Here is a 25154-nt window from a genome sequence, read left to right as displayed (position 1 = left end):
CCACATCCCCCCACATCCTATTCCTGGCAAAGTCACAGGGACTGGGTTTTTGTGGAATTGTGTTGTAATATAAGATATTATGCCATTAGATGATCAGGTTGATAAATACAGCTACAAGCAGGGAAAGAACTGCAAGACCATCTTCAATTTACAGATTTGCTTCTGAATCAGCTCTCCTCAAGGCATGTGCTGTGCCCCTCTAAGCAAGGTAGAGGGAAAATAGAGGTTGCAGGAGAGACTGTACTGAGGCAAAACACAGATCTGCAGTCAGATCCACGTGCTGAGGCTCAAACTCCTGTTTTCCTCAGAACAATGCCCCATTTGTTTACTTCAGCTGATCCTGTTGCTCTGTTATCATGTTGGGCATTCTGCAAGCCCGGGCAGTCATGCTGCTTGAAGTGGAATAAACTCACAGTCCTACAGTTTGCTGGTTTAGCAGCAAGGGTTTGGACAGCCATAGTGTTCCTTATTAGGAACTTTTCTCCCCTTAAATCCTCTGGCTTCTGCCTCAACAACAGCCTTGTCTCAGAAATATTTCAGATGTTTACCACTGGAATTATTGCATGTAAAGGAATGGGATTGAGAGCATTTCAGAGAGAAAAGTGGGAAGGGGCATGTCTTAAGCTCTCACTTTTACTTTGAGACACTAATAAATAATTTTTTTCTTTTCTCTTTTTTAGAGCCTCAGGTACAGTTTACACAGCAATAGATGTAGCTACAGGACAGGAGGTAAGTGCTGCCAGAGTACCACAGGAGTGGATTTTGGATTGTGTCCCAAAAGTTCAAGTTGATGCTGCAAAATAAAGACTGTCTTTCAGGGATTCATGACATCTTATTTTTAATGAGGTCTTTATTTACTTACTAATGAGACATGGTTGAGTGGTCTGAGCAGAGAACTGGAAAAAATGACTTCACAAGTTTTGATTGCTGAATCATTTCATATTTATAAAGATTCTTTCTGTGATGGGAAAGGCTAGAAACAAATGTTTGGACTGGGCAGTTCCTCAGTAAAAGTTTCTCTCTTCTTCCCCAAGACTGCTCCCTGTCTTCATACAAACTCTTTTATTGCCCTCTGCTCCTCTGCTTCCTACACTTACAGGACTTAACTTTCATAGAAATAGTTCCTGTCCCACCCTTGGCCACTTACTTTCTGTCCTTGAATTGTGAGAGAAGGAATGCCTGTCTTTTCTGTTTTCCCCTCACAAGTATTAAGAAGTGCCATACTTATTTCCTGCATCATAAACTAGTAGTGATGGATATGCAGCATCTGTGGAAACCTTTATTTCTAGATGGAGAATTTTTTAAAAGATGAAAATTTGTGTTATTCCAGATATATTTATGGAAGTCTGCAACAATGTGTGTCTACTTTGCATTTGTACAATGTAAGAGTTATTCACCACTAAATTTCATGACTGTCCTTTTTCCTGAAATTCCTTCACCTCCTTTTTCAGTTCCTGAAGAATTAACACACTTTAATTGCAGCCTTTAAGGAAGGGTTCTTATATTTATTTTGAAGCAATGAGAAATTTTATAGGAGGAGGAAGTCCTTTGATTGTTCTCTGCTTTCTTTCTGGACCCCTTGGGTGACTCCCTTGTGAAAATTTGAACTCTTGTACTACAACAGACTTCTAAATCATTCCTATTTTCCTAGTGTGATCAGGCCCCAAGTTTTTAAATCTGCCTTTGGGATCACTGTAACTTTGTCATGCTGCTGTTTGTTCCTTTCTATGAAGTGCACTGAACTCAGGAGCTCAGTGCAGGGAAACACTGGGAATTTCTTTATCTGCATAAAATGCCTTCCCTTTCTTCTTCATCTTTCATTCTTCTCTCTGGTCTTGTACAAAGAGCAGCCTGGGGTTTTTGTTTTTGTCTCCTTAAAGTACAGCCCTCATGAGTACTGTGGAAAAGCAGCATGTCTGTCTGCTCTTGCCTTCTCATGTGTTGGGATTTTTGTATAGTCTTCCCTGCTATACTATCAAAATGCTAATTGTATCCATCTATATTGGCACTTTGTGACTTATTTTTTAAAATCCTTGTTTTTGTGAGTTACTGTAGTTGCTGGCTGCAGTCCATTCACCCAGGCCTCTTTCTCTGCATGAAGCAGTTTTATAAAGGCATAGTTTCACTTCATTCCCTTTGCCAAAATATTGTACCAAAGGCAGTTGAGCTGTAACCTCTGTGAGTTATCTCTGCCTCCAGCTGTGCTGTGTAGCTTTACTGATTTGAAAGAGCCTCTGCGGGCCAGGGGCTCTCACGGAGTAGTGGTAGTGTGGAAACCTGAATACAAGAGTTACAAACGTGTTGTAACTCTTTTTCCTGTTCTTTGCATACATACATGCAGAGCAGGCATCCTAAAACAGGAAGAAAGCTATGAAACCAAAGGGTTGCAGCTGAAAAATCCATCCCTGTTGCCCTTCACGCATGACTGGACATAAAGCTGACTCCAATTCAGTTATTTTCAGCCTTTTATGTAAACATTGGTGCTTCTCTCCCCCAGGTCTTGTTGTGACAAAAGAAATAGAGTTACTACCTTGAAATACTAAGCATGGTTGTGTTATTTACCCACCCTACTTCAGATTTCTAGAAGCCGAAATTAGCATGGGAGCAAGGAAAAAAAAACCACCAAAAACTTTCCAGAAACATCCAATTAAAAATAAAATTAATAAGAATCCTTTCAGAAACAAAAAGTTTTTGACATACCAGTCCATGCCAGGGCAAGTCTCTGTTACCAAGAAACTGTAGATGGAGACAGCTATCCAGCTGTGACATTAAGGTCCAGTATGAAAATGGCAGTTCCCCTCTTTTTTTTCATTAACTATCATCCAGTGTATGTGGAAATGGACAGGCTGCAGGAGTTAGGGAATGGTAATTCAGTAGCTGATGATGAAAAAGTGACCTCATGATCAAAAGGTGTTTTTCCTGCCTCATGTGGATGTAGGACTAAATTGACTGGTAGTGGCAGGTTTCTGGGGACTCCTGCAATAATGCTTTACTTGATCTCTTTTCATTGCAGGTTGCAATCAAACAGATGAATTTGCAGCAGCAGCCAAAGAAAGAACTGATTATTAATGAGATCCTTGTGATGAGGGAAAACAAAAACTCCAACATTGTCAATTACTTGGACAGGTATGTCAGTATTTGAAGGGCTCACAAAGGGACACCGGAAAACGCTTTCTTGTCTTAAGTGTCTGAAGGGCTCCTGGCTCAGCTTAATGCAAGTGTAGGACAACTTTGTACTGCTTAAAGCATTGTGGGAGTGTGGGTGGCCTGGCAGCCTCTCTCCAGAATGAGAAGAAACAGGTATCTGAACCAGTGTTAATGGGATGTCTAGGCTCTCTTTGGAGATGCTGGCAACTAAGGTCCTGTCAGGACTGCATTTTTCATCTCTCTCCTTTACCAAATTTGACACAACAAACTTCCTGCTTATTTCCTTCCTCTTACTAAAGGAGAAGTAGAAACAGTTTGAAATGTATTATTTCTATTTGCTTTCCTCTTCTTTTCTTCTCCACTGAGCAATGCTGGTGTTCTGCTGCCAGCGGAGCAGACTGCTGCCAGGGTTAGATGCAGTGCTGTCTCTGTGACTGTCCACTGAGGTTTTTGCGCAGTACTATGACAGCAGTGAGGGTGAATGACATGTGACACATAACATGAGGTCTGGGGAGACCTCAACGCAGCTTTAGGAGTACTTCAGGGAACTTTTAGGAAGAGGGAGAGTGACTTTTAAGGCAGACAGTGATAGAACAAGAGGGAACAGTTTTCAGATAAGAGGGAAGATTTAGGTTAGGTATGATGAAAGGATTCTTTACTGTGAGTGTGGTGAGGCACTGACACAGGCTGCCCAGAGAAGATACAGCTGCCCTGGCAGTGTTCAAGGCCAGGTTGGGTGAGCCTCTGAGCGGTCTGGTGTAATGGAAGGTGTCCCTGCCCATGGTTCCAGGTTTGGAACAAGGTGGTCTTTGAGGTCCCTTTGAACCGAAAGCATTCTGTGATGCTGAAAGCCCAGCAGGCAAAAAGCATTTCATGGTGGCTTGAATTCACCATCAACATCACAGTGCTGCATTGTGTCAAGCCTGTGTCACTGACTTGTTAAAACTATAGCTAGTTTTCCATCTGAGCTGCAGCAAGATTTTCAGTCTGCCTCTCTCACCATCTGAATGTTGCAGTTCTGATGAACCACAGGTTTGCCTTATTGTAAGGGTAAAGACTGCTTTGATAAGGTGGGCTGCAGACTTTAATCTCAGCAGCTTGGGTTTTTTGGAAGATACAACAAAGGGATGTGACCTAGAATCTCTGGAAATATGAGAGAGGATTTGCACACTTTTTTGCTCTGTGTGTATATCAAAATCTAATCAGCTGTTTCTTTAATAGGTTTCTTTTGCAGGCTTTTAGTGTCTTAGCTAAAAAAGGTGGTACTTACAAACTGCAGCAGTTAATTTCTGAATTTTTGTGGTGCTGAGTCCCATGCAAAGCTGTAAAGAGCTACTTTGTTGAGGAGACAGAAAGTCTGCTCCTGAAATTTTTATGGCAGAGGTGTGTGTGCAGGGATCTGATGCTGGGCACATGGCCTCTTCCTGGAGAGAGGAGAAGAATGTTACCAGTGTAAAATGAAACAAGTGGTTAAGAATTGCATCTGGGCTAGAACTGTTATTTTCCTTTGGCTCGTTAGAGGCTTTGTTTTGGCAAAACTGTTTGAGAGGCAGGCTCTTCCCATTAGAGAGCATTGCTGTGTGTGTTCACTTCCCTTGTCTAGCCAGTGCATCTCAGCTGCAGGATCGCTCCACTTCCCTTTCTCGTTCAAACTTTCAGCAACAAAAGCTGCTGCTTTTGTCCTCCACTTTCACTAATCTTTCTCAGAGGGATTAGCTTTTGTTTGAGTGCTGCACATGGACAGAACAGCAGCTGGGATGAACGTGGGGGTTCTTGTGCCTATTATGCCACTTCAGCTCTGCAACTGCAGGATTCTTTTGCTGGCGAGCTGTGTCCCTCTTACCCAGCCTAAATGTGCCTGTGCTTCCCAAATGCTGAACTAAGCTGATATTTGGATGCCACTTGCTGGCTTCTGCCTCCTGCTGAAGGAGGTGGAGAAAGGATGTGCTGATCACTGTGGGGCCTCGTTTCTGCTTTGTGGTTTTGTTACAGTGCCTGCCCTTCTGAGTACCTAAGGGGAGCTGCAAGGTAGTCATTGGCATAAACCAGCTCTCTCAGCTCCTGCCCTTATGCAAGGGTTTCCTGTGCTTTGTCCTCTGTTAACTGCCTGGCCTACTTGGTGTGGTTAAGCAGCTTTTCTGCTGCAGCCGTAGTGGCCAGCATTGCACAAAGGTGTGCTGTGATATTTAAGATAGTGACATGGCCTGTACTTAGGAGCTGGATTTAGAAGCATCTGGCTCTGAAGACAGTGACACTAGTCTTCTGTACAGACAAACAGCCACTTGTGCTGAGTTACCTGCTGGAGGTGCCAGTTCCTTTCTGCTGCATGAAAGAAGCCCTCAGAGCCCTGCTTCTAAACTCAGCCACCTAAACACAGGCATCAGATACCCACTGCTTGGCAAAGCTAACTCCTGCCCTTTAGTTTTGTTCTGGACAACTCCTTAACTTAATAAACCCCCAAATAAGTGGTAGCCTCATTTACCCCAACCCCAAACTGTAGTGGATGGATGGTTAATGAATAAAGCTGAAGATGTAAGACAGTCATGCTAGAAGAACACACTGGTTTCTTTCCAGGCTACATGCATGTTGGAGGCATGTTACTGGTGCAAAATTCTGTAATGAATGAACTCACACTTCTGGGCAGCTCCAAATTCTATCAATGTCATCAATAAAGAATGTGTATTTGTGATAGAGAGAGCTTCGTGAACAGCTTCCTAAGGTGTCTAAGTGGAGGCTGAGGAACACCTTACATTACCTGCTCTTGCAGATGGATGAAGAGAAAGCTGTAGACCATCTTCTTCCTCACAGACTTTCACCAGGTTTTTCTTACTTCCAGCTTGTTCTGGAAGGTGACTGTGGGTGACAATATGTGACCCCATGCTGTGCCTGATGACGCACCACAGCAGCATGTAGATGTATGGGCTTCCTGGTGGTGTCTCTAGAACTGCTGAGGGTGGGTTTGAGTCATGCCTACAGTGAGCAGCTCAGTGACTAGGACTGGGAAGAGAGTGGAAAGATCCCCAAGACCGTACCACCCTGGAATGACATTCCTTTGGTGACAGCTGGCAGGGAGCCACTGTTAAGTTCCATTCCCTGTGTGTTATGTCAAATCTATCAAATGTTTTGTTGCCAGGATCTTGGCACATGTTTGTGGCTGCTCATGGCTCAGCTTTGTTTCACAGGGTGGTTCTTGGCACATTCCATCTGTTTTGGATGCAGAGAGATACCAGCTTGCTCCCAGCATGTAGAACCTGAGATTGTCATGCAAAGAGCTCATTCTGCCCTCATTCTTACAGTCAAGTGCATTTGGGCTGCAGAGAGTGCTACTGGCAGTGAAGGGAAACCTTGTGATGTCCATGGTGGATGATGTGATTTGGCAGAAGTAAAGAAGCAGCTATAGCATAGGAGCAGGAAGGAAGAGTGTGGATGGAGCTGGGCTTTCAGAGCCCAACAGAAAGTAAATGACCCACAGAGTTAGCAGGAGTGCTCCTGAAAGCAGTCTTGCTGCTCCTCTCTCACACAGAGGGGCTGCTCTGCAGGTGGTGTTGCTGTTGCTGTGGTCTGTAATGCTAGGAAAACAAAATGCAGTGCATCAGCTTCTGTTCCACGGTGGAATTTGAGACCTCTGCTGCAGGAGCACAGCCCTGTGCCCTTGGGCTTTGTATCCTGGAAGAATCTGCAGATGGCACCTCCCTGCACAGTCCTCAGCATCAGCAAGCCAAGACACCCACTTTGTCTCTGGAATTAAAAGCTGTCCATAGCTGTAATGCTGCTGTCATCCAGGTAGCTCAGACCATTGTTACTAGTTAGGGGGATTTTTTTCAACAGCTTAGTGTTGTCAGTGTGTCCTTTGGGGGACCTTGCTCACTCCTGTGATGTCTCACTCATCTCTGTCTACTTTCCATGCCAAGCTTAATGGCTTCTTTCTCCTTTACTGTTGCTTTCTACCTAGTTGTTCCCTAGTACCTATCCCTGCTTTTGCATTTGGCTCCTGCCAAATGCATTCCTCAGTAGGATCAGTGTTTCATAGCAAAGCAAATGTGTCCTTGATGAACTCTAATGCCAGATGAAGCTTTTAATTAGATTCTCTGTCCTCTCACTTTTGACTCATCTGTCCACTTGAAAAATGAGAGGATAGGCTGAAAAGATGGGTTTTCATACTGATGATTCCTTCCTTCAGGAATGTGTCATCCTGATGGATTTATTGGTCATGGAAGTTTGTGTTGATGGGTCCAAAAAGGGGCAGAAATCGTTGGTGGGTTTTTTAATGTGTTTGTTTTTTCTTTGGTTTCTTTTTTTTGTTTTTTTTGGGTGGTTTATTTATTCTTTTTTGTTTGTTTTTAATGAGTTATTGCTGAAGCCTTCATCGCCTGTCTTCCACTTTTAAACATGGGCACACACACACTCAGCAGAGAGGAATATCCCAAGTGACTGAGAAAAGCCACTCTCATCTCAGCTGTCTCCTCCCCATCTTCCTATGAGCCTTTTTTAGAAAAGACCTGCCTTTTGGGGGTTTCATTTTTTATTTTAAGTCTTTAGAATTGCTGTTTTGTCTAATAAGGCATACTCTTTTGCCTTTATAAATGGTTCTGAAATTTTCAGACCAAATCACAGACTAGTTTGATAACATGGAAAAGATTGAGGTGATTTTCAAATGCACAATGCTTTAAAAAAGTGCTCTTTGATTGATTGTGGGTAGCCATCTTTTGTGTCACCCAGAACTGTCCCTGGGCTGAGGCAAAGCAGTTGTTGCTTAGGACAGCAGGATGCCAGGAGTAATGAAACAGCCCCCAGCACCTCTTCCAGTGCAAGAGCCCTCAGAAGCCATTGCTGTGTGCCAAATATCTGGGTTGCATGCTTGGACCCCATCCTTGAGTAGTAGCTCTTTGCCTTCTCTCCCAGCAGCAGGAGAAGTTGTAAGGTCAGGTCTCCATCTTAGTCTGCATTCTTTCCATGGCAGAAAAATTCAGCCTTGCTTTTATGGAGAGGAAACTTGTAGCCAGCTCTCACACTACATCTCTCCTGAACTTTGTGCACTCACCCTTCTCTTTGGTCATTCAGGCTGTGATCGGATGCTCCCATGCACAGACAGTACCAGGAGCACGTGGTTCCCCAGTACTGTTAACTGCAGCTCTTGCTTTTATTGCACTTGTAAGAGAGCTTTACAGCCCTGTGCATTCTGATTTTAAAATCTGGCTTGGGCTCTTCAGTTACCTTGTAGGAGAAGAGCTCTGGGTGGTGATGGAGTACTTGGCAGGAGGCTCCCTGACCGATGTCGTGACGGAGACCTGCATGGACGAGGGACAAATCGCCGCCGTGTGCCGCGAGGTGAGGCAGCACTCGGAGGGAGCTCTGGTTGGGAATGAGACACAGACTTCCCACAACCTGTCACTGACTCCATGGACACGTTTCCAGCTTCTCTAATGTGACAGTTGTTCCTCTAGAGGATGGCTTTCACCTGTGAGGACACAGCATGCAATGCTAACGCAAGCCTCGTGTTTCACCTCGGAGGCAGGAACTAGAGTGGGAAATGGGATCCTCTTGGTTTTGTCTGTTTTTCAAGTCCTTTGGGACTAACTTGTCCTCCTAGGACCTGCTGATCCCAATGTGACAACTCCCTGTGGCCCTACGCATACTGAATATATGAAATGTCCCAACACACTGCACCCTTACTACCAAATATGCACAGTCTGTTTGAGTCCTTTAGTTGGCTAATTGTGACTGGTGAATCATTTCATCCACAGTAAGAATATCTCAATTATTTTTCAGTGTCTCCAAGCCCTGGAATTCCTCCATTCAAACCAAGTTATTCACAGGGACATCAAGAGTGACAACATCTTGCTGGGAATGGATGGCTCTGTCAAACTAAGTAAGCAGGGAACATTACTGCTGATGACTTAGAAACCTGTCCCAGTTATCTCCTCTGGGCCAGGCATTTTAGGGAGATGGGTGTTGGAGGTGCTTCATGCTGTCATGATGAACAGGCTGTAGAAATGCTACTGTAGATATTTCTATGTCATTTGCTTTAATGGAGACTGGCAAACACAAATCCTTGTGAACTGATACCAGACTTGAAGTGAGGCTTGGGCTTCACTTAGCCTTGGGCCATCTGTTTATGTGAACTAAAATAACAGTGTTTTAATGCTACTCCAGCTCAGAAAGCTCGGTTGGAAGGTGTAAGGCTAGAAGTCTTTATTTATGAGCAACCTCTTCAGTCTGGAAAATACTGCAGGTACTCAAGGGGCAGGGGAAATGGAGGGAGAATTGAAATCTGTGTAACTAGAAATCATTTAATCTTACAGTGCCAGCCCAGACTGGTGCCTAAATGCTGTTTCCTCCTTGTGGTAATGAAAATCTTGAGACTGTTCTGCCCATTGGGTGCTAAGGTAGCTGTTGTGCTGGTCATTGTCCATGCAGAGATAACCCTGGAAATCAGTGAATTATTATCTTCCACCTATAACTTTAACAGACTGGTGCTCCCTTTTTCTTCCTCTCAGTTCTGTTGGCTAGCACCCAACAGGCATAAATAAATATATTCTTGTTCACAGCGGTAGCAGATATGACTCAAAATTCACAGAGTGCAGATATGCTGAGTAAGAAGGTGGGGTTTTTTGCACATAATTGCTTTTTAAACTAAAGCTGAACTTTGATAGAGCCAGGTCTCAGGAGCATTAGCAATGAATAGCTGATGGGGGCCAAGGTGCTCTATTCTTATGGAACAATTTCTTTGAACACAGTGTGCTGGTGCCAGGCTGTAGTTTAAAGTTAGAGAAATCCCTGTGGATATGATGCAGTAACCTTCTGGATCTGAGCTGCTTGTTGGCTCTGCTGGAAATTTGCTCTGTTTATGAGCCATATGTCCTTTCCTGGTATTTACCCTTGATGAAAACTCAGCTAGGAATCAGTTTAATTTTCATAATTTTTCCTAAAATTAGACCTGTGATGCCATAGGGTGTCAGGATGGGCAGTCATCTTGCTGATTCTGCTGGGTTCACAAGAACAGATTTAGTTTTCTTTTGGTGAGCCAAATACAAATAAAACACAGGGTTCAGCAATCTTTGTATGAAGACCCTCCGTCTTTCTCTCTGTTCAAAGAAAATAATCAGTATAAATTTAGGCACTTTAAATTTATTCCGAACACTCTTTGCTCAGTAAAATAAATGCTGCTTGAAGGATGATATGTCTACAGGGGAAGTAATACCCTTGGACTGAAAATATCATCAGACAGTACAGCGTGTGGTCTGTGAGGAGTATCTAGATCAGTCTTGCATTAATTCCTGTTTTCACATACCCAGGAATGGTCTTTAGTCCATATATATTACATAGTGTGTAACATCTGTGTAATGCTGCAACACAGGTGAGTGTCTTAACTTCTGTGTGTGGTTATTTCCTGATCCCCATCTTTCACACAGACAAGCCAGCAGCTCTAGAATCCTCATGGCCTCTGAGTGCCAGGTTTAGAAACTTGGCTGTAAACACCATCCTCTGTGTTAGCCACAAAACCACTCCTCCTGTCACAGCTGCAGCAGCACACCAGACAGTGCAGCAGCCTGAAGTGTACTGTAGCTCTGGTATCAATAAGGGTTGTTTTTGGAGAAACTTGCTGATTCCTATGTCTTTTCCCTCCACCCTATTTTAATTTTTCCAGCTGACTTCGGCTTCTGTGCCCAGATCACTCCTGAGCAGAGCAAGCGCAGCACCATGGTGGGCACCCCGTACTGGATGGCCCCCGAGGTGGTGACGCGGAAAGCTTATGGGCCCAAAGTGGATATCTGGTCTTTGGGGATCATGGCCATCGAGATGATCGAAGGAGAGCCCCCCTACCTCAACGAGAACCCTCTGAGAGTAAGAGAGTGCTTTTCTCCTCAGGTGTTCACTGAGCTGCTGGTGGAGCTGAGTTCATGTGAATCCTCCGGTGTGGTTTCATCACCTCCAGCCCGTGTAACTCAAACGATCCCGTGGCCTCCTTAGATGTCATACTGAGAAGACTGAGATAGTCTTAGTGAAAAGCCATGTTTTGCTCTGGGTAGCAGAGGTGTAGGTTCTTTATGAGTTAGATCATGACACTCGTAATTTCCCACTTTCTGTGGTGCTAGTAGAGGCAGAAGTTCTACCTTAAGGCAACAAAGCAGTCATGTCTTGAAACTTTCTACGCTGTGAATGAGCGAATTCTCCTCTGAGCAACCTGGTGTAGGTTCCCTGCCCATGGCAGGGGTATTGGAACTAGGTGATCTTTAAGGTTCCTTTCAACCCAAAACATTCTATGTTTCTATGATTCTATTCAGTTCTATTCTAGTGGGAGCTTTTTCCTGCAGGCAGATTGCTCCTCCTTGCATGCTCCAAGTAAAATTCAAAGTGTAATAAGCCTTTAGACAGGGCTTAAGCCTCCTGATGTCTTTCCTTTGTTTAATTATTAACAAAAGGAGATATGCTGTCAGGATGTAGGGACGTCACTGCTCTTAATATAAGCTAGGTTTATGGCTTTTTCCCCAGTTGCACAGGTTGGAGGGATCTAGAAAAATTCTGTTTAACTTTTTTTTCCCATCTCTTGCAATGGAGGGGATTTTTGGGACAGAAGTGTAGCAGCTAAGAAGACTATAAGGAATAAAACAGTGCTGAGTTAAAGTAAAAATACTTTGGCTTCATTTAACTCAATTGATGTCAATTCCCAGGCTATCAGACTGCTCCCATGGGACATGTTGAGTGATGTGCTCAAAAAGCCTGTATATTAACAAGTCTCTGACAGATTTCTGTTTCTCTTGAAAATTCATCCAGGAAATTTCTCACATTAAATCCTGAAATGGATGAATTTTGAGTCACTTGAGTCTCAGAGGAGGATGTGTGTGAATGCTTTATCCCCAAGCAGTAGCAAAACTGCTTTTTTCCTTCAGGAAAAATGCCCAAGGGTCTTATGGGCATCCTTTATAAGGAGCCAGCTGCATCTTTATAGTGTTGATGTGTTAGGCCTTGTGCACTTAGGCACAGTACCAACAGAAAAAGATCTATTTAGTCAGGGTTACCTTCCCATGAGGATATAGTCATTACAGGAGTAATGATAGAGTCATGCCAGTTAACTTCCCTATGTAAACAGGGTCTGGAATGTTGTTTTTGTCCTTGTAATCTCTTGAGAGGGCTGCAGGATTCAAAACCCAGATTACAAGGGTAAAACAATAAAGGATTGGATCTCATCCACAAAAAAATAGGGCTGGCAGCTATTCTGTTTGCTGAAATGTAGGCATTGATTAGTGACCCTGATAAGGTGGGGTTTTTTCCTCCCTATTGAACTGTGGGAGGGAGAGGAGAAATGGGTGTCTGTAATTCAGAGATGGAATCTAATCTTCATAACCTCCTGTTTCCTGGGTGCTTGTTTTTGTCTCAGGCCCTGTATCTCATTGCTACTAACGGGACTCCAGAACTGCAGAATCCAGAAAAGCTTTCACCCATATTCCGAGACTTCTTAAATCGCTGTCTTGAGATGGATGTGGAAAAGAGAGGTTCTGCAAAAGAGCTGCTACAGGTATGTGATGGGGGACAAGACAGGAACAGTACAATCACACAATCCTGAGTGAGGCCAGGCTTAGGAGTGAGATCCTGTTTGAGGTCTTAAATACTGCATCAGCTGAAAGCACAAGGTAAGGTAACCACTCAGGGGAAAAGGCAAAAACCACAGCCCTCCAACAAAAATCTATAATAAAGCTATAACAGACTGCTCCTTTTCCAGGACTGGCTACTGGCAGCAGCTGTGCAACATGTTCTGTGTCCAGACTCAAATAATAGCTGTGTCCCAGGCCTGCCAGATGCTGAGCCCCCTGATTCCCCTGGTTTCTTCATGTGGCTGGCCATGACATCTGTGTGTGTTGTCTTGTCATGCTTGTTCCAATTTGGACAGCAGGAAGGCTTCTAGCTATCAGATATTCTGGCTGTCTCTTTTTGGGAGGAGGGATCACTAAGCTCTTTGAACTGTTGATGGCTTCAGTTAACTGGAGCAGTTCACTTTTACAATATTTTGCCTGATATTACTCCTTAGAGAGATGATGGAACAAAGCTTGTGAGATATCTTAATTATAGAATGGCTTGGATTGGAAGGGACCTTAAAGATCCTCTGGTTCCACTTCCCCAGCCATGGGCAGGAACACCTTACACTAGACCAGGCTGCTCAAAGCCCCATCCAACCTGGCCTTGTACAGTTCCAGGGACAGGGTATCCACAGCTTCTTTGTGCAACCTGTGCCAGTGCCTCACCACCTTATAACCAGATATTTCACTGAAAACCTGGTGTCTTAGTCTGAACTCACAGTGAAAGCTGAGGACCAAGCTGCCAGGATTTTTTACCAACATGGATGAGATGAGTGTTTTGTGTGTTCTGTCAAATTTGCCATGAGAGTAGAATATGTAAGTCTTTATAAAATAGATCTGTGATCAGGAACACTCAGACCTTAAGTACCAGACAGCTAACATTTTGTTTTCTTTGTCTCCACTAATTTGTGTAGTGGGCTCAGACTTGGGTGTGTTGCTGCCTTCTGTAACTATAATGAAGCATAAATGTCTGACAATATGGTAGTAGCTGAAAGATCATTTTTTGTTCTGGACTTTTCAGTCCTAAAATATCAGAAAGAAGTTATGTTCTGTTCCTCGGAGCCGGAGAACATTCTGACTGTAAAATTTCAGCTTGTTATTTACTACCTTGCAGCCTCTGAATTTTTACTTTTTATTTTTTTCCATTTCTGAAGCATGTTGCCTTGGATGATTGATCCCTTGTGATGCTCAGAAGTCTTGTGGATTATTGTTGCTTTTTGTTTTCAGAACAGCTTGTGGACTTGCCCTTCACTCTCACCTGAGAGCTGTTTTGATAATCAATACTGTTTTATTTAAAAAGAGAAAATTTCTGATATCTGGTAGAAGGCCAAGGCAATGCTTTCTCCATACCTGTGACAATGAGGAACAGGGAAATGAGAGGTGATTCTTGCATTGAGCCCTACCCCTTGTGTCTGAAACACATAGGTTGATTTCGGTACACCTTCTTTCACACTGGATTTCACTATAGATTTCGCAACTTTATAATTCCCCAGAAGAATTTGCTGAGTTTTGCTTGATCTTGAACATATGCAAACATTGGATAATTTAGCATGTGTTGAGTGCAAATCTTTACATCACTTTAGGCAATCCCCAAAATTTTGTTATAGAATCCAGAGCTTCTGGATTCATGCGTTCAGAAACTAGAGTATGTTCTTAGATCTCATATGGGTTTAGGTAAAAATGCTTAGAATAGCCACTTCTGTGGCACGTTCTGAAAAATCTAACCATTTTTCCTTTTGTTTTGTCCTAGCACCAGTTCTTGAAAATTGCAAAGCCTCTGTCCAGTCTCACTCCTCTGATTATTGCAGCTAAAGAGGCAGCCAAGAACAACCATTAAAGTGGTGAAGTCAACACAGTCATCATGTCAAGACTTCTAGATGTTCATTTCAGAGACTGAATTACTTGCCCTTCTCCCCTTCTGCTCCTTCTTCACAGGGGTGTTGTTAAAACCTTGACTTGCCCTGGAGGGTGGCAGAGGCATCACTCACTGTACGTGGAAGGGCACCCACCAGGACATGGCTGATCTTACAAGGTGAACAGTCCTTCCATCCTCTTGGTGGGGACGAGAGGGGAAGAACATTTTGTATGGGTGACAAGATCTCTGAGAACATCTGAACCTGACCTACACGTAGTGAAGCCAGTTTGTTTTCATATTTCTTACAGTGTTTATTTTTAAAAATAACGTGGACCCTTATGCCATGTTTATCTTAATAAATTAAATCTTTTGCTGGCTGCACTTTCCCTGCTTCTGCCAAGCTGCTGTTACACCATGGAGGCTGCTCTGGGCTCTCGATGACTCAAGGAGGGAAGGAAGCTGTCAGCTGAGAGGGGAACGAGGGGGTGAAGGTGCATCCCTCCTGCAGCACTGCTGGATGCTTCGAGGAAGCATGGACAAAGCCTCTGCGTGCTGCCTGCAGCCATTGAGGAACTCAATTCATGGATGATCTCTTTGCCAAATTGTGTGAACTGCCTCCTACTCCCCTCTTCCCCTTTTAGTGGCAACTCTACTAGTTAAACAAATCTCAAATAATTTTTGTTGTTCTAGGAAATAAATCACAGGAAGAAAATGACAGAGAGCTCTTTTAGGGTTATTTTATCAGTGCTGTGAGGCTTTTTAGAGATGCTGCCCTGTGTGATTAACAAACAGAACAGTTACTATTGTAAAGACAAGATTTGCCCACAAAATATGTTGAAAACTCTTACTTCTTAGAGCAAGTCCAATGGAAAACAAACTGATAATGGATGCTGCTTTCTCTGTGGAGATGTGGGGACATAAATTTTTGAAATTATGGTTTCTTTATGCTACTGATTTCTTGGGTCGCCAATAGTCTGTAACAAACAACAGGAAACCTGAAACTACTAGAAGAGGGATTGGTTGTAAACACTGGGCTGATGTTAAACTGTATACTGATTTTTAATAAAGTGACTGCTGCATTTCTTAACTTGGGGATAGAGGAGAACTGGAGAATTCACTGTCACCAGACAAGTCTGTCATTGCTTGTGTGGTCACCAGGTAGTTGGATATGTTGGATGAAGTAATTTAATCTTGTTTTTTACCTCTTCTTCTGCAGTCCTTTGGGATAGCAAGTGGCTCCCAAGGGCCACTTCACACATAGTGAAAAGGATACAAAAAAATGTGTATTGTAACTGTGGGAGCTGCTTTCTCTGTACTGCTTTGATCACATACGGGGTGAGTTTAAACCTATTCTGGAGTAACTTCTCATCCTTCTGTTGGACATAAATTCATTACTTCATGGTGAGACCTGCTGCTGGCTCAGTCCTTTCCTCTCTGGTCTTGGGCTTTAATTAAATATATTTTTCCGATTTGGCCCCGAGTCCATGACAGCTATTACACTAGCTTCACTGGGTGCAGGTACTTTGTGAGTTCTTTTGCTTCTGAGGGGCCTTCTGCTGTCCTTTGTGCTCCAGGGCAGTCACTGTTTGACAAAAGGCTGAGGGGTGAAGTCTATTCCCCCAGTTTGCAGCTTCTCTCCCTTTGTGTGTGTATATTACATCTCCCATTATTGTTAAGTTTCTCTCACAAAGCTTGTATCCAAGGATGAATTCCTTGGGTAAAACAGTAGAGCTGCCAACCTGGAAAGGGATATGATCTATTGATGAGCTCATCTGCTTGGAGCTCAGATGGAGACTGGAATGGAAGGCCACTATGCTTGAATAATTCCCTTTGAAAATGACTTTGTATTCCCTCTGGAAGACTCAGGATGGCATATGTTGGAGGAATAGAATTAGTGGCTAGATCTCTCTTGATCTAAAATCTCATTTGACTGGCAGATTTGGCAGATGACTATTTTTTCAGACAGCGCAGGGTTCAATTAGATCCACAGTGTGTTTCATGTCTCTGACTTTGATTCCCTTCCCCACTCCCTTCTCTGCATCTCATTGAGATGAGAACCTTAATGCAGATGTGCCCTATCTGTGAGCATGCATGGGAGTTTATTTTCCTGCAGCAAGATTTCTGCTAAACTTCCCCAAACAAGATGGAAAAGGTTATTTTTATGTGTTTTAAGTTGCTCTTCTGGATCCTCTATTGCATAATGAAAAGGGATCAGCAGTGACTGTTTATCCCTCATCTTACAATGTGCTTCTGTCTCGTCGACTTCCACATGGACTCAGTCATGCCTGGTTTCTGTTGGCTGCTGGAGAGGGGTGCTGCCAAAGGTCTTTCTGCTGGGAAAAGCTGCAAGACTGTGCCCATGCTTGTGTGTCATCTTGTCCCAGGCTGTTCTGTCCCCACTCGTGAGGGGTGGGTGGGAAAAGGAGGTGATTGCTACAGTGTGCCTGGACCTAATTTCTAGTTACCAGACACATTGTGTTTTTATGTTCTCAGAAAATATTTTAAAATATTTTTTAAAAAATTGTAATTAGCCTAATCTTAAGAGAATGGGTTTACCTTGTTCTACTTGTTCTGAAATGCATCCTTTCCTCCCCTCTCCTTTCATGTGTGAGTTGCCCAGCACCAGCACCTCTGTTGGCTTTTGAAGAGCCCTTCCTGTCTACGGCACCCTCCTGTCTTCTGAGGGCTCTTAAATAGTGACTTTCTGACTTAAAATTTAATCTCCAGGGCTTATTTTCCAAGAATATCTGTCCCTGATGTTACTTGAAAGTGACTACAACTTGACAGCTTCTTTGGTGCCTTTTTTCCCCCTAACTTTCTCTTATGCCTGAGTTGAAACCATTTTTAATCACAGCCCTTAATTATTAATTTGTGTGCTAATATTAAAGTTCTCTCTTCCATATTAGAACATTAAATATTCGATTGTTTTGACCTTTCAGAAAGCTGATTTCCTTTTTGGGGGATCTCAAGCAATCTTATAGCAGAAATAATTTTGTATCCTACAGGCTTGGTGGAGGGAAAGGATAAAACTCATCTTTTCTTAAGCACAGAGAGTTGTCTTATTTGAGAATCAGTTGGTATCTTCAATAAGACTTTTCCTATGTTTTAAGAATGGGCATTGAGTTTTTGTATTACTTTAGCTATTAGGGTTTTTTAGAGTTTAAAGGTTTTTTAAACAAACAATTTGACTTGTGTCCAAGAGTTTGTGTGTGAGAGGGGTATGGAGACCACGTGGGAAGAAGGCAGGTTATTTGGACAACACTCTCAGGCACATGGTATGATTCTTGGAGTTGTCCTGCTCAGGGCCAGGAGCTGGACTCAGTAATCCTTGTGGATCCCCTCTAACTCAGGATATTCTGTGAGGCTGAAAGTGAAGAGCCAGGAGAGGGGTGGAGGGCACAGCAGAACTAGCTGGTTGCAGCAGCAGTAGCACACCTTTAGCCATCCCTGAAATGTCTTCATTTCACATCATGGATGTGTTTTTAAGGAGCATAAATCTGACTGATTTGTTGCTACAGGCACTTCTCTAGGCAGGCATTATGCTCCTACCAAACTGCCTTCCCCTTTTAAACAAAAGGGGTGCAGGGATTTCTCAAGCAAAGGAGGCTCTTTGAGAAAGGAGGTTTCCATGGAGACACTTACTTGACTTAAACAATCTGGCAAAGCCTTGAGAAGAGGTTTGGTGGGTAGACACCACATCGACACCACTGTTTTGCAAAGCAGCTGGAGTTGCTGCAGTGTTTTGTTGCCAACTTGATGCCTCTTTTCAGGGGGTTGGTTTTGAAAAAGTGCTGAGGGTGTTGCCTGGTCAGGATTGTGAGGTGTATAAAAGTCTGGCTCTTCTTAGCTTAGCTGAGATTCTGTTAGTATCCTGATCCATCTGTCTCAAAACACTGCAGGTCGGTGTAAGCAGGGCACGTTTGCAGCAGAGCACTGTGCAAGAAGGGATTGCAATGGTCTGTAGTAGGTGCTTGCTTTCTTAGAACCCACCCTTCTTGGCTGACAGCAAAGTTGGTTCTGACCAGTTTTCTAAGAATACTTGTTTGGAGCCCACTCCTAATTAAGAGCATAGTCCATTTGTCTGGTGAATGACAACATCTTCAGAGTTAAAATTGCTAAAGGTGAACTGATTATCTGCTCGTCTTTCCCCCATAACACAGTAGGACTTCTTAATGACTTCTTATTTCAGCTGTAATAGAGAGCCTGTAAATGCATTTTGGGCTCAAAAGCCCAGCTGGATGGAGCATATGTATAATGAATGCTGTGGGTTCTCACAGTTTGTTGCTAAAGACAGCTCACTGTGGCAAAGGTGGGACCTTAGAGAAGCAGATGCCAGCTTTGACAGGGAATGGCCAACAGCAGCAAAACTGCAATGCAGATGGGAGCTGGACAGAAACCTGCTGCCAGAATGGAGCCTGCAGCAACTTGTGGGAAAGAGACAGAGTTGGTCCAATGGGTAGGATATAGCAAAGGATAAAACTTCAATCACACAGTTGCTGAGGAAATTCAGGGAGTGCCACAGCAGCCTGCTGCATCTCAAGGCAGCAGTGTCTCTGAAGGAGGAGAGCAGAAAGGAGCCTGAGAAGGGAAAAGGTGCTGAAAGTGGAGAGTGGAGCAGCAATATGGCTCTGAGTCACAGCTTGTGCTTCAGAGCTGGAGCTAATCCAGGAGGTTCATAAAAAATGACAAAATTCAGCTGAAAAGGAAGAGTGGAGCTAGAACCGAGGAGATGGCCTTGATGTGCCAAGGAACTGAATAGAGAGGCCAGATTTCCTGAATGTGTGAAACAGCAGAAACAAATTTAACACCGGCTTCTGTGGATGACAAGTAGCTCATTCCTTCCTGCCTTGCAGCACCAGTGTCTTGTCTTTTTGAGATCTACTTTGGGATCGTGTCAGCAGCTGCCCAGCTTCGGCCTCGTGTTTGTAAAGAAGGCTTTTTGCTCTGCACCTACTGATTTCTGATGCAGCTCTCAGCTGTTGGTAGGTGTCTTTGTGTCGTGTCCCACCTGGAACTATGGAGGCTGTTGCAGTTTTAAAATCTGCTGGATAATGTACTTCTCCCCATGCTGCCTTGGCATAACTCCTGTACTATACTGCTGGGTTTGTTTAATGTGCCAGATCAGCTCAGCCATCTTAAAAATAAAAATTGAAACCTTATATAAAACCTTGATTAATTATTTTGTTCTGCTTGACTTGCTGTTTCAATGATCCTTGCAGTGATAGTAGAAATGAACAGGGGTGCTTGAAGGAGGGGTTGTGTTTCTCTGACCTATTTTAGATTAATCAGGTCTTATTTGATTGAGCAAAGTGACTACAGTAAAAGCTGTTGCAGCAAGTGTGCCTTTCACCACTTATTTTAACTTGTTTGGACACAGCTAATATTCTGGAAAACTGCCTAGAAGCAGGATCTAGAGCACAGCTTGAAGAAGAAAGGAAGGAAGCTTGGATTCTTGTTTTCTCTGCAGGTGAAGTTTGGTGTCTGAGACTCCTGGTATGGAGGAGGAAATCAGGGATAGGTTTGAGATGGGTATGCGCACCCACCTTCCCAGCATCACTTTTTCTTTTAGGGTTGGTAAGATAAGGCTCATGAGAAGAACAGGAGTTCATCACACTGCCTGGGTATCATCTGACCTGGATGTTTTACTCTGAAGTTTGAGAAGCCCAGCCTGGTGCTGAGCGGTTTCTGAGATGGAATGTGGGGGTGAGGAGCAGTGAGAAGCTCTGACAAGCTCCCATGAGTCAGCTGGGTGCTGAGCCAGGTTTTAGAGAAATCACTGAGACACAAGGGAACACCTTGAATGGGGGACTTTACCAAGTAGAATAAGGAAATCAATGTGACTCTGTAAAATGCCCTCTGCCTAGAACAGATGCTGGAGCTGAATACTGCTTTCCATCCTTTGCTTTTCCAGGTATTTTTCAGGAAAGCCAGAGGAGATACCCATCAAGTTGTGTTTGACAAAGATGGGGGCCCCATTATTTGAGCAAGAGGAATGTTGCAGCTCTACTGGCAGGGATTTGGGATGATTCTCTGCCATGGTGTGGTAGCATCCCATGTTGGATGTCCTTGTCCCAATAGAGAAAAGAAATCTGACTGGGCCAACACCACCTCCCCTTCATAGAATTATAGAATGGCTTGGATTGGAATGACCTAAAAGATCCTTTAGTGTCATGGGCAGGGGCACCTTCCCCTACACCCAGGTTACTCAAAGTCCCATCCAACTTGGCCTAGAAGACTTCCCGGAATGGGGAATCCACAGCTTCTCTGGACAATCACTGTGCCAGTGTCTCACCACCCTCACAGTGAAGAATTTCTTCCTAATATCCAATCTAAACTGCCTCTCTTTTATTTTGAAGCCATTTCCCATTGCCCTGTCATTCCATGCCCTTGACCAAAGTCCCTCTCCAACTCTGTTACAGCTCCTTTAGGTACCAGAAGGTGCTCTAAGGTCTCCACAGAGTCTTCTCATCTCCAGGCTGAACAACCACTCTTCCTCCAACGCTTCACAAAGCAGGGTACCAGGCAAACTTTGCTCATGGTAATGTGTGTCCCCACAAAGTGCCCCTAAAAATACTACTGGATTGGTGTTCTTGTGGCTCTACCCCCTACCCCATGGAGGGGGCATAGTCTATTTTAACTAGTTACCATTACCCATGATTTCTGGGGAGAACTAACTTTCTTGGAGGCTTCTTCTCTTGAGACGAACTTGGTTGAGTTGCCCAGCAGTGCATGAGTGATGGGAGATGTTGGACAGTGAATGATGGCAAGGCTTTAAGAAATGGTTGATATTGATTTCAGTGAAGTTAACTTGTCTGAAAACTCTTCAGAGCCCAAGGCAGCTTTTCTTAAAGGTAAATTAATAATCAAATTTAAAAGCAAATAATTATTGAAGGCTTATTTAATAGCTTAATAGTTAGGGAGTCAGATAATTCTGGAGATGGACACAAGGTGAGGACACCTTGTGTTACTAAGGAGGGGGAGCAGGGGAGGAAAGACAGCAGAGAGCTTTGAGGAAAACACAGCTTCGGGTCTGAGCAGGACGCAGCAAACTGGCAGCTAAATCCTAGTGGGAGCAGTTATTCTCTGTGTAATTGCATGTTGTTGGTTTATTTAGGAGTGAAATGGGGGAATGAGTGGTGGGAGAAGCAATACACTGGCAGGTGCAACAGAGGTGTTCTTTATCACATGCTGCAGGAACACTGCAGCTCCTCGAGCAGAGGATGCTTTGACTGGGTCCCCTCACTTTCTAGCAGCACGCAGAAGACTTCCAAGTTTGGTTCTCAAGTTCATCTTTGAGGAGGATCTGTAGCCCGGACACGGTAAGCAGGGAGCAGGCTAGGCTTGCCTGGTCCTTTCTCATTCCTGGGCCTGTGATGCCCTCTCCTGGCAACTGCACTCAAAAGTCCTTTCCTTTCATGTTCATTTTCTATGAGCAATGTAAAAAGGAACTTTTTGTGGTTCTTTTGGAGGATGCACGCTGAAGGCAGCCGGGGCACACAGGCATGGATAAGGAGACCATCCTGACGTGGAATCTGGTGTCCTGCTATGTCTCTTCCCTTGTGATCACCCCACCTCCAGCTTTGTTCCTCTCACATTTTTAAGTTGCAGAAGCTTGTAAGACAAATGCCTTCCCCCAGACCATGGGTTATGTGTGAGCCCTCTGCTCCTCAGCGCGGGTCCCTAGTGCTCACCGACACCCCTGTGCTTCCCCCAGGTCTGGTGGGACTTTCTGCTGGGCCAGGCCTGCTCAGACACACTGGTTAAGCCTGGTAAGGCTGTGCCACAAGGGATGGCAGGGCTGAGAGAGGCTGCTGGGCAGAGGCTCCTCCCCTGTGGATGCGGTCGGGTGAAGTGAGCCCCGGCTCATCCCCCATCCCACACCTTGTGCCCTAAAACCACTAACCTGCATAAATCTGGGGCTAACAGCTCTTGTGGCAGCCAAGGTCATGGTCATGTGTGCAGCTGTAAAGTCTCCAGGGCTCAGGTGTGCCTGGATCATGCCCTGGAGGACAGTGGGCAGGTAAGAGTCCTCTCTTTTCTCACCAGTGGAGAGTTGAAATGCTCAAAAGGATTGGTGGACAAGGGAGTGAGTGGTGGACAAGGTGGACAGGGGAATGAGTTTCAACTGGCAAGGGGGCCAGTGAACTGGGGGGAAAACTATTCCCTCAGTCCCACTCCTCTTCATTCCCCAGCCTCATGGCTGCATGATCAGTGAGTCCCTAGATGAGAAGCATCCACAGCTTTTTTCTATTTGTCACATTTTCTAACCACATCAGCCTCTATCCCCACTTCTCACTCAAGGCCTTTATGTTTTTTTGTGCCACTCTGAAGCCCCCCCAGCCCAGGGACCCTGTAAGTTGTCCCATCTCTTTTCCACCATGAAGAATCCACCAGGTAGGTCCCAACTCAGGAAGGACCAGCACGAGATCAGTGGCAGTGCTGGGGCACAGAAAGATGGCAGTGTCCCCAGAGCAGGCACCAGCCAGTTCAGGTGTCCCCTTGCACAGGGACAGTGGGTTGGGTGCTCCCGAGTGGGTGCAGGAGCTTTAGGCAATGTCACCACTGCTGTGCTGGGGAAGGGAGGTCTCACTGATGGTGGGTCCCACTGGCCAGCCTGTGTCTGCTCGTCCATGCCATCCACCACGTGAAGGGTAAGAAGCACTCAGTGAGTTCTCTGGACTTATCCTGGTGATGACAGTGTCACAGTTTTAAGGGCCTGAGTGGTGGGAACCATCTTTGCTAGTCCAAAATGGGACAGCACCTCTGAGTCCCCACAGATCTTTTTGATGCTCAGTTCCCTGAAGGGTGGTTTATTACCCTGGGACAGTGGGGGATCTTGCTGCAACATCCCCAGTGAGGAGCAGCAGGTGTCCCCATCACTCTTGAGAGAGGAACCATCAGGGCAGGGCTATCACAGAGCTCCAGGTTCACCAGCCAAAGAGGAGGGGGAGGCAGCACAGAGCTGTGTGTGCTGCCTGTGTGCTCAAGAAACAAACCTCTGAAGTGCTTCACTCCTGAGATCTGTCATGATCCCCCCTCACCATTTGCCATGTTACATTTCTTGGGCACAGAAACATTTGGCTGAGGGATGTTTTATCACACCCTTCTCTTCCTCACTGGTCCTTGCATGATTTTCCCCTCTTGAAATCCCTTGGCCTCTCAGGATACCTCAAGCTGTATCCTCCTGGCTGTGCTTCAATTCCCTGATTTCTAGACAAAATGATGCTGTTTCTTAAAGAACAGCCAGAAACTATGGAAGAAGAGTGAGGACTGTCCCTCTCTCCCTTTGGACAAGGCTGCACCAGCTCCAGCAGCAGCCAGCCCTGCCATGGGAGAGCGGGCAGCAGAGCTGCAGCAGCAGCAGCTGTGAGAGGCAGAGTTTGTCCCCACCAGCTGCTTTGAGGACAATGTAAAAGCTCCCTCCATGCACTGAACACAGCCTGTATTCCTGCTGGGGGCTGGTTCCCTACAGCCAGGCTCTTGTATGTCTGCCTGGTGTCCCTTCCTGCCCACCTGAGGGATGTGGCTTTCCCAGAAACGATGCTCAGAGCCCCTCATTGAGCCCAGGACTTGGGAGGACTTGCCTGGCTACTTGGCATGCATGAGGTGATTTTTTTGAGTTTATATTTTGGCTCTTGGTGTACGTTTTCTATAGTGTGGGTTGCACACTCCAGAAGAAACTGCCCCATCTTGGGCTCAAATGGTTGGACTTGGCACCGTTATCCACAGCCACTGCTGTCCTTGGGAAGGGACAGCAGCATTTCTTGGTATCAAGTGCTTTTGGAAACAGCTCTGATCAGCCCAAGCAGCCTGAGAATTGTCAGTGAAGGACGTGTCCCAGGATGCAGGAGCAGGGCCAAGCCCAGGTTTCCATGGAGGCTTGCCAGCATCCTGCAGAACCTGCTGCTCCCCTTTTTCACTGTGCCTCTACTTCACCCTGAGTCTCCCCACACCAACACTTTGGGGGGAGTTGATGCTCTCTTGTTTCTTTTGTGTTGGAGCTGGGTGTCAAAGGGTTCAGACTGGGGGATGGCAAGAGGATGCCCCAGCCTGCCCCTTCCCCTGCAGCCTCATCCTCTGGGGCTTGATGTGAAGCTGTCTGTGAACATCTTTATTCTTGGACATGCTGTGTATTGAGGGGCTGGAGGAGTCTCTGCTCTCTTGTGATGGGGCTTGGAGCTGGCCAGAGTCCCTTTCTTCCCTCTCAGCCCATCCTGTGTGCCTCTGGGGACTGAGACTTCTGCTCTTTGGTGGGATACTACTTGCTGAAAAAAGCAGATGCTGCTCTCCCCTGGCTGTGGGTCTGAAGCTTGGATCAGTTCAGGTCACTTCCCTCTCTCTCCACCTCCCCAATCATTCCTGGAACTGCCATAAACTGTGCCATTTCTATCACAAATTTCACGGGGACATCGTTGCCTGCATGAGTCCCTGCTCTGAAAGTTGAGTTGTTCCTTGTGCCACTGTGCTGTGTGGGATGGGGGACGTGATGGGGACACACCCTGGCCCCTCATGCTGCCAAGGCAGTGTGTCGTGAGAGGACTTAGGGTAGGAGGGTGTGAACATTTGTTCATTTCCCA

General features: G+C 45.0%; 2 protein-coding genes across 8 annotated transcripts in view; both read left to right on the top strand.

Moving 5' to 3' along the window:
* The window catches only part of PAK1 (p21 (RAC1) activated kinase 1), a 102067-nt gene extending 82324 nt beyond the window's left edge, over positions 1–19743 (top strand). For all 7 annotated transcript variants that reach the window (XM_041414205.1, XM_041414199.1, XM_041414202.1 and 4 more), the window contains 7 exons: positions 681–729; positions 3014–3126; positions 8358–8475; positions 8917–9016; positions 10796–10992; positions 12527–12664; positions 14473–19743. In XM_041414205.1, the coding sequence (XP_041270139.1) occupies positions 681–729; positions 3014–3126; positions 8358–8475; positions 8917–9016; positions 10796–10992; positions 12527–12664; positions 14473–14559 (802 nt within the window). In that variant the 3' untranslated portion in view covers positions 14560–19743. The remainder of the gene's footprint in view (positions 1–680; positions 730–3013; positions 3127–8357; positions 8476–8916; positions 9017–10795; positions 10993–12526; positions 12665–14472) is intronic.
* A 2790-nt stretch (positions 19744–22533) lies between these two features.
* GDPD4 (glycerophosphodiester phosphodiesterase domain containing 4) overlaps positions 22534–25154 on the top strand; it is a 42237-nt gene continuing 39616 nt past the window's right edge. The window contains exon 1 of the mRNA XM_041414159.1: positions 22534–22597. The gene's annotated coding sequence lies outside the window, so the exon portion shown is untranslated. The remainder of the gene's footprint in view (positions 22598–25154) is intronic.

The sequence above is a fragment of the Onychostruthus taczanowskii genome, unplaced genomic scaffold, assembly GCF_017590055.1.
Source record: "Onychostruthus taczanowskii isolate IOZ18803 unplaced genomic scaffold, ASM1759005v1 scaffold44, whole genome shotgun sequence".
In the NCBI taxonomy this organism is placed as follows: Eukaryota; Metazoa; Chordata; class Aves; order Passeriformes; family Passeridae; genus Onychostruthus; species Onychostruthus taczanowskii.
This window is presented reverse-complemented; position numbering and strand designations above follow the sequence as displayed.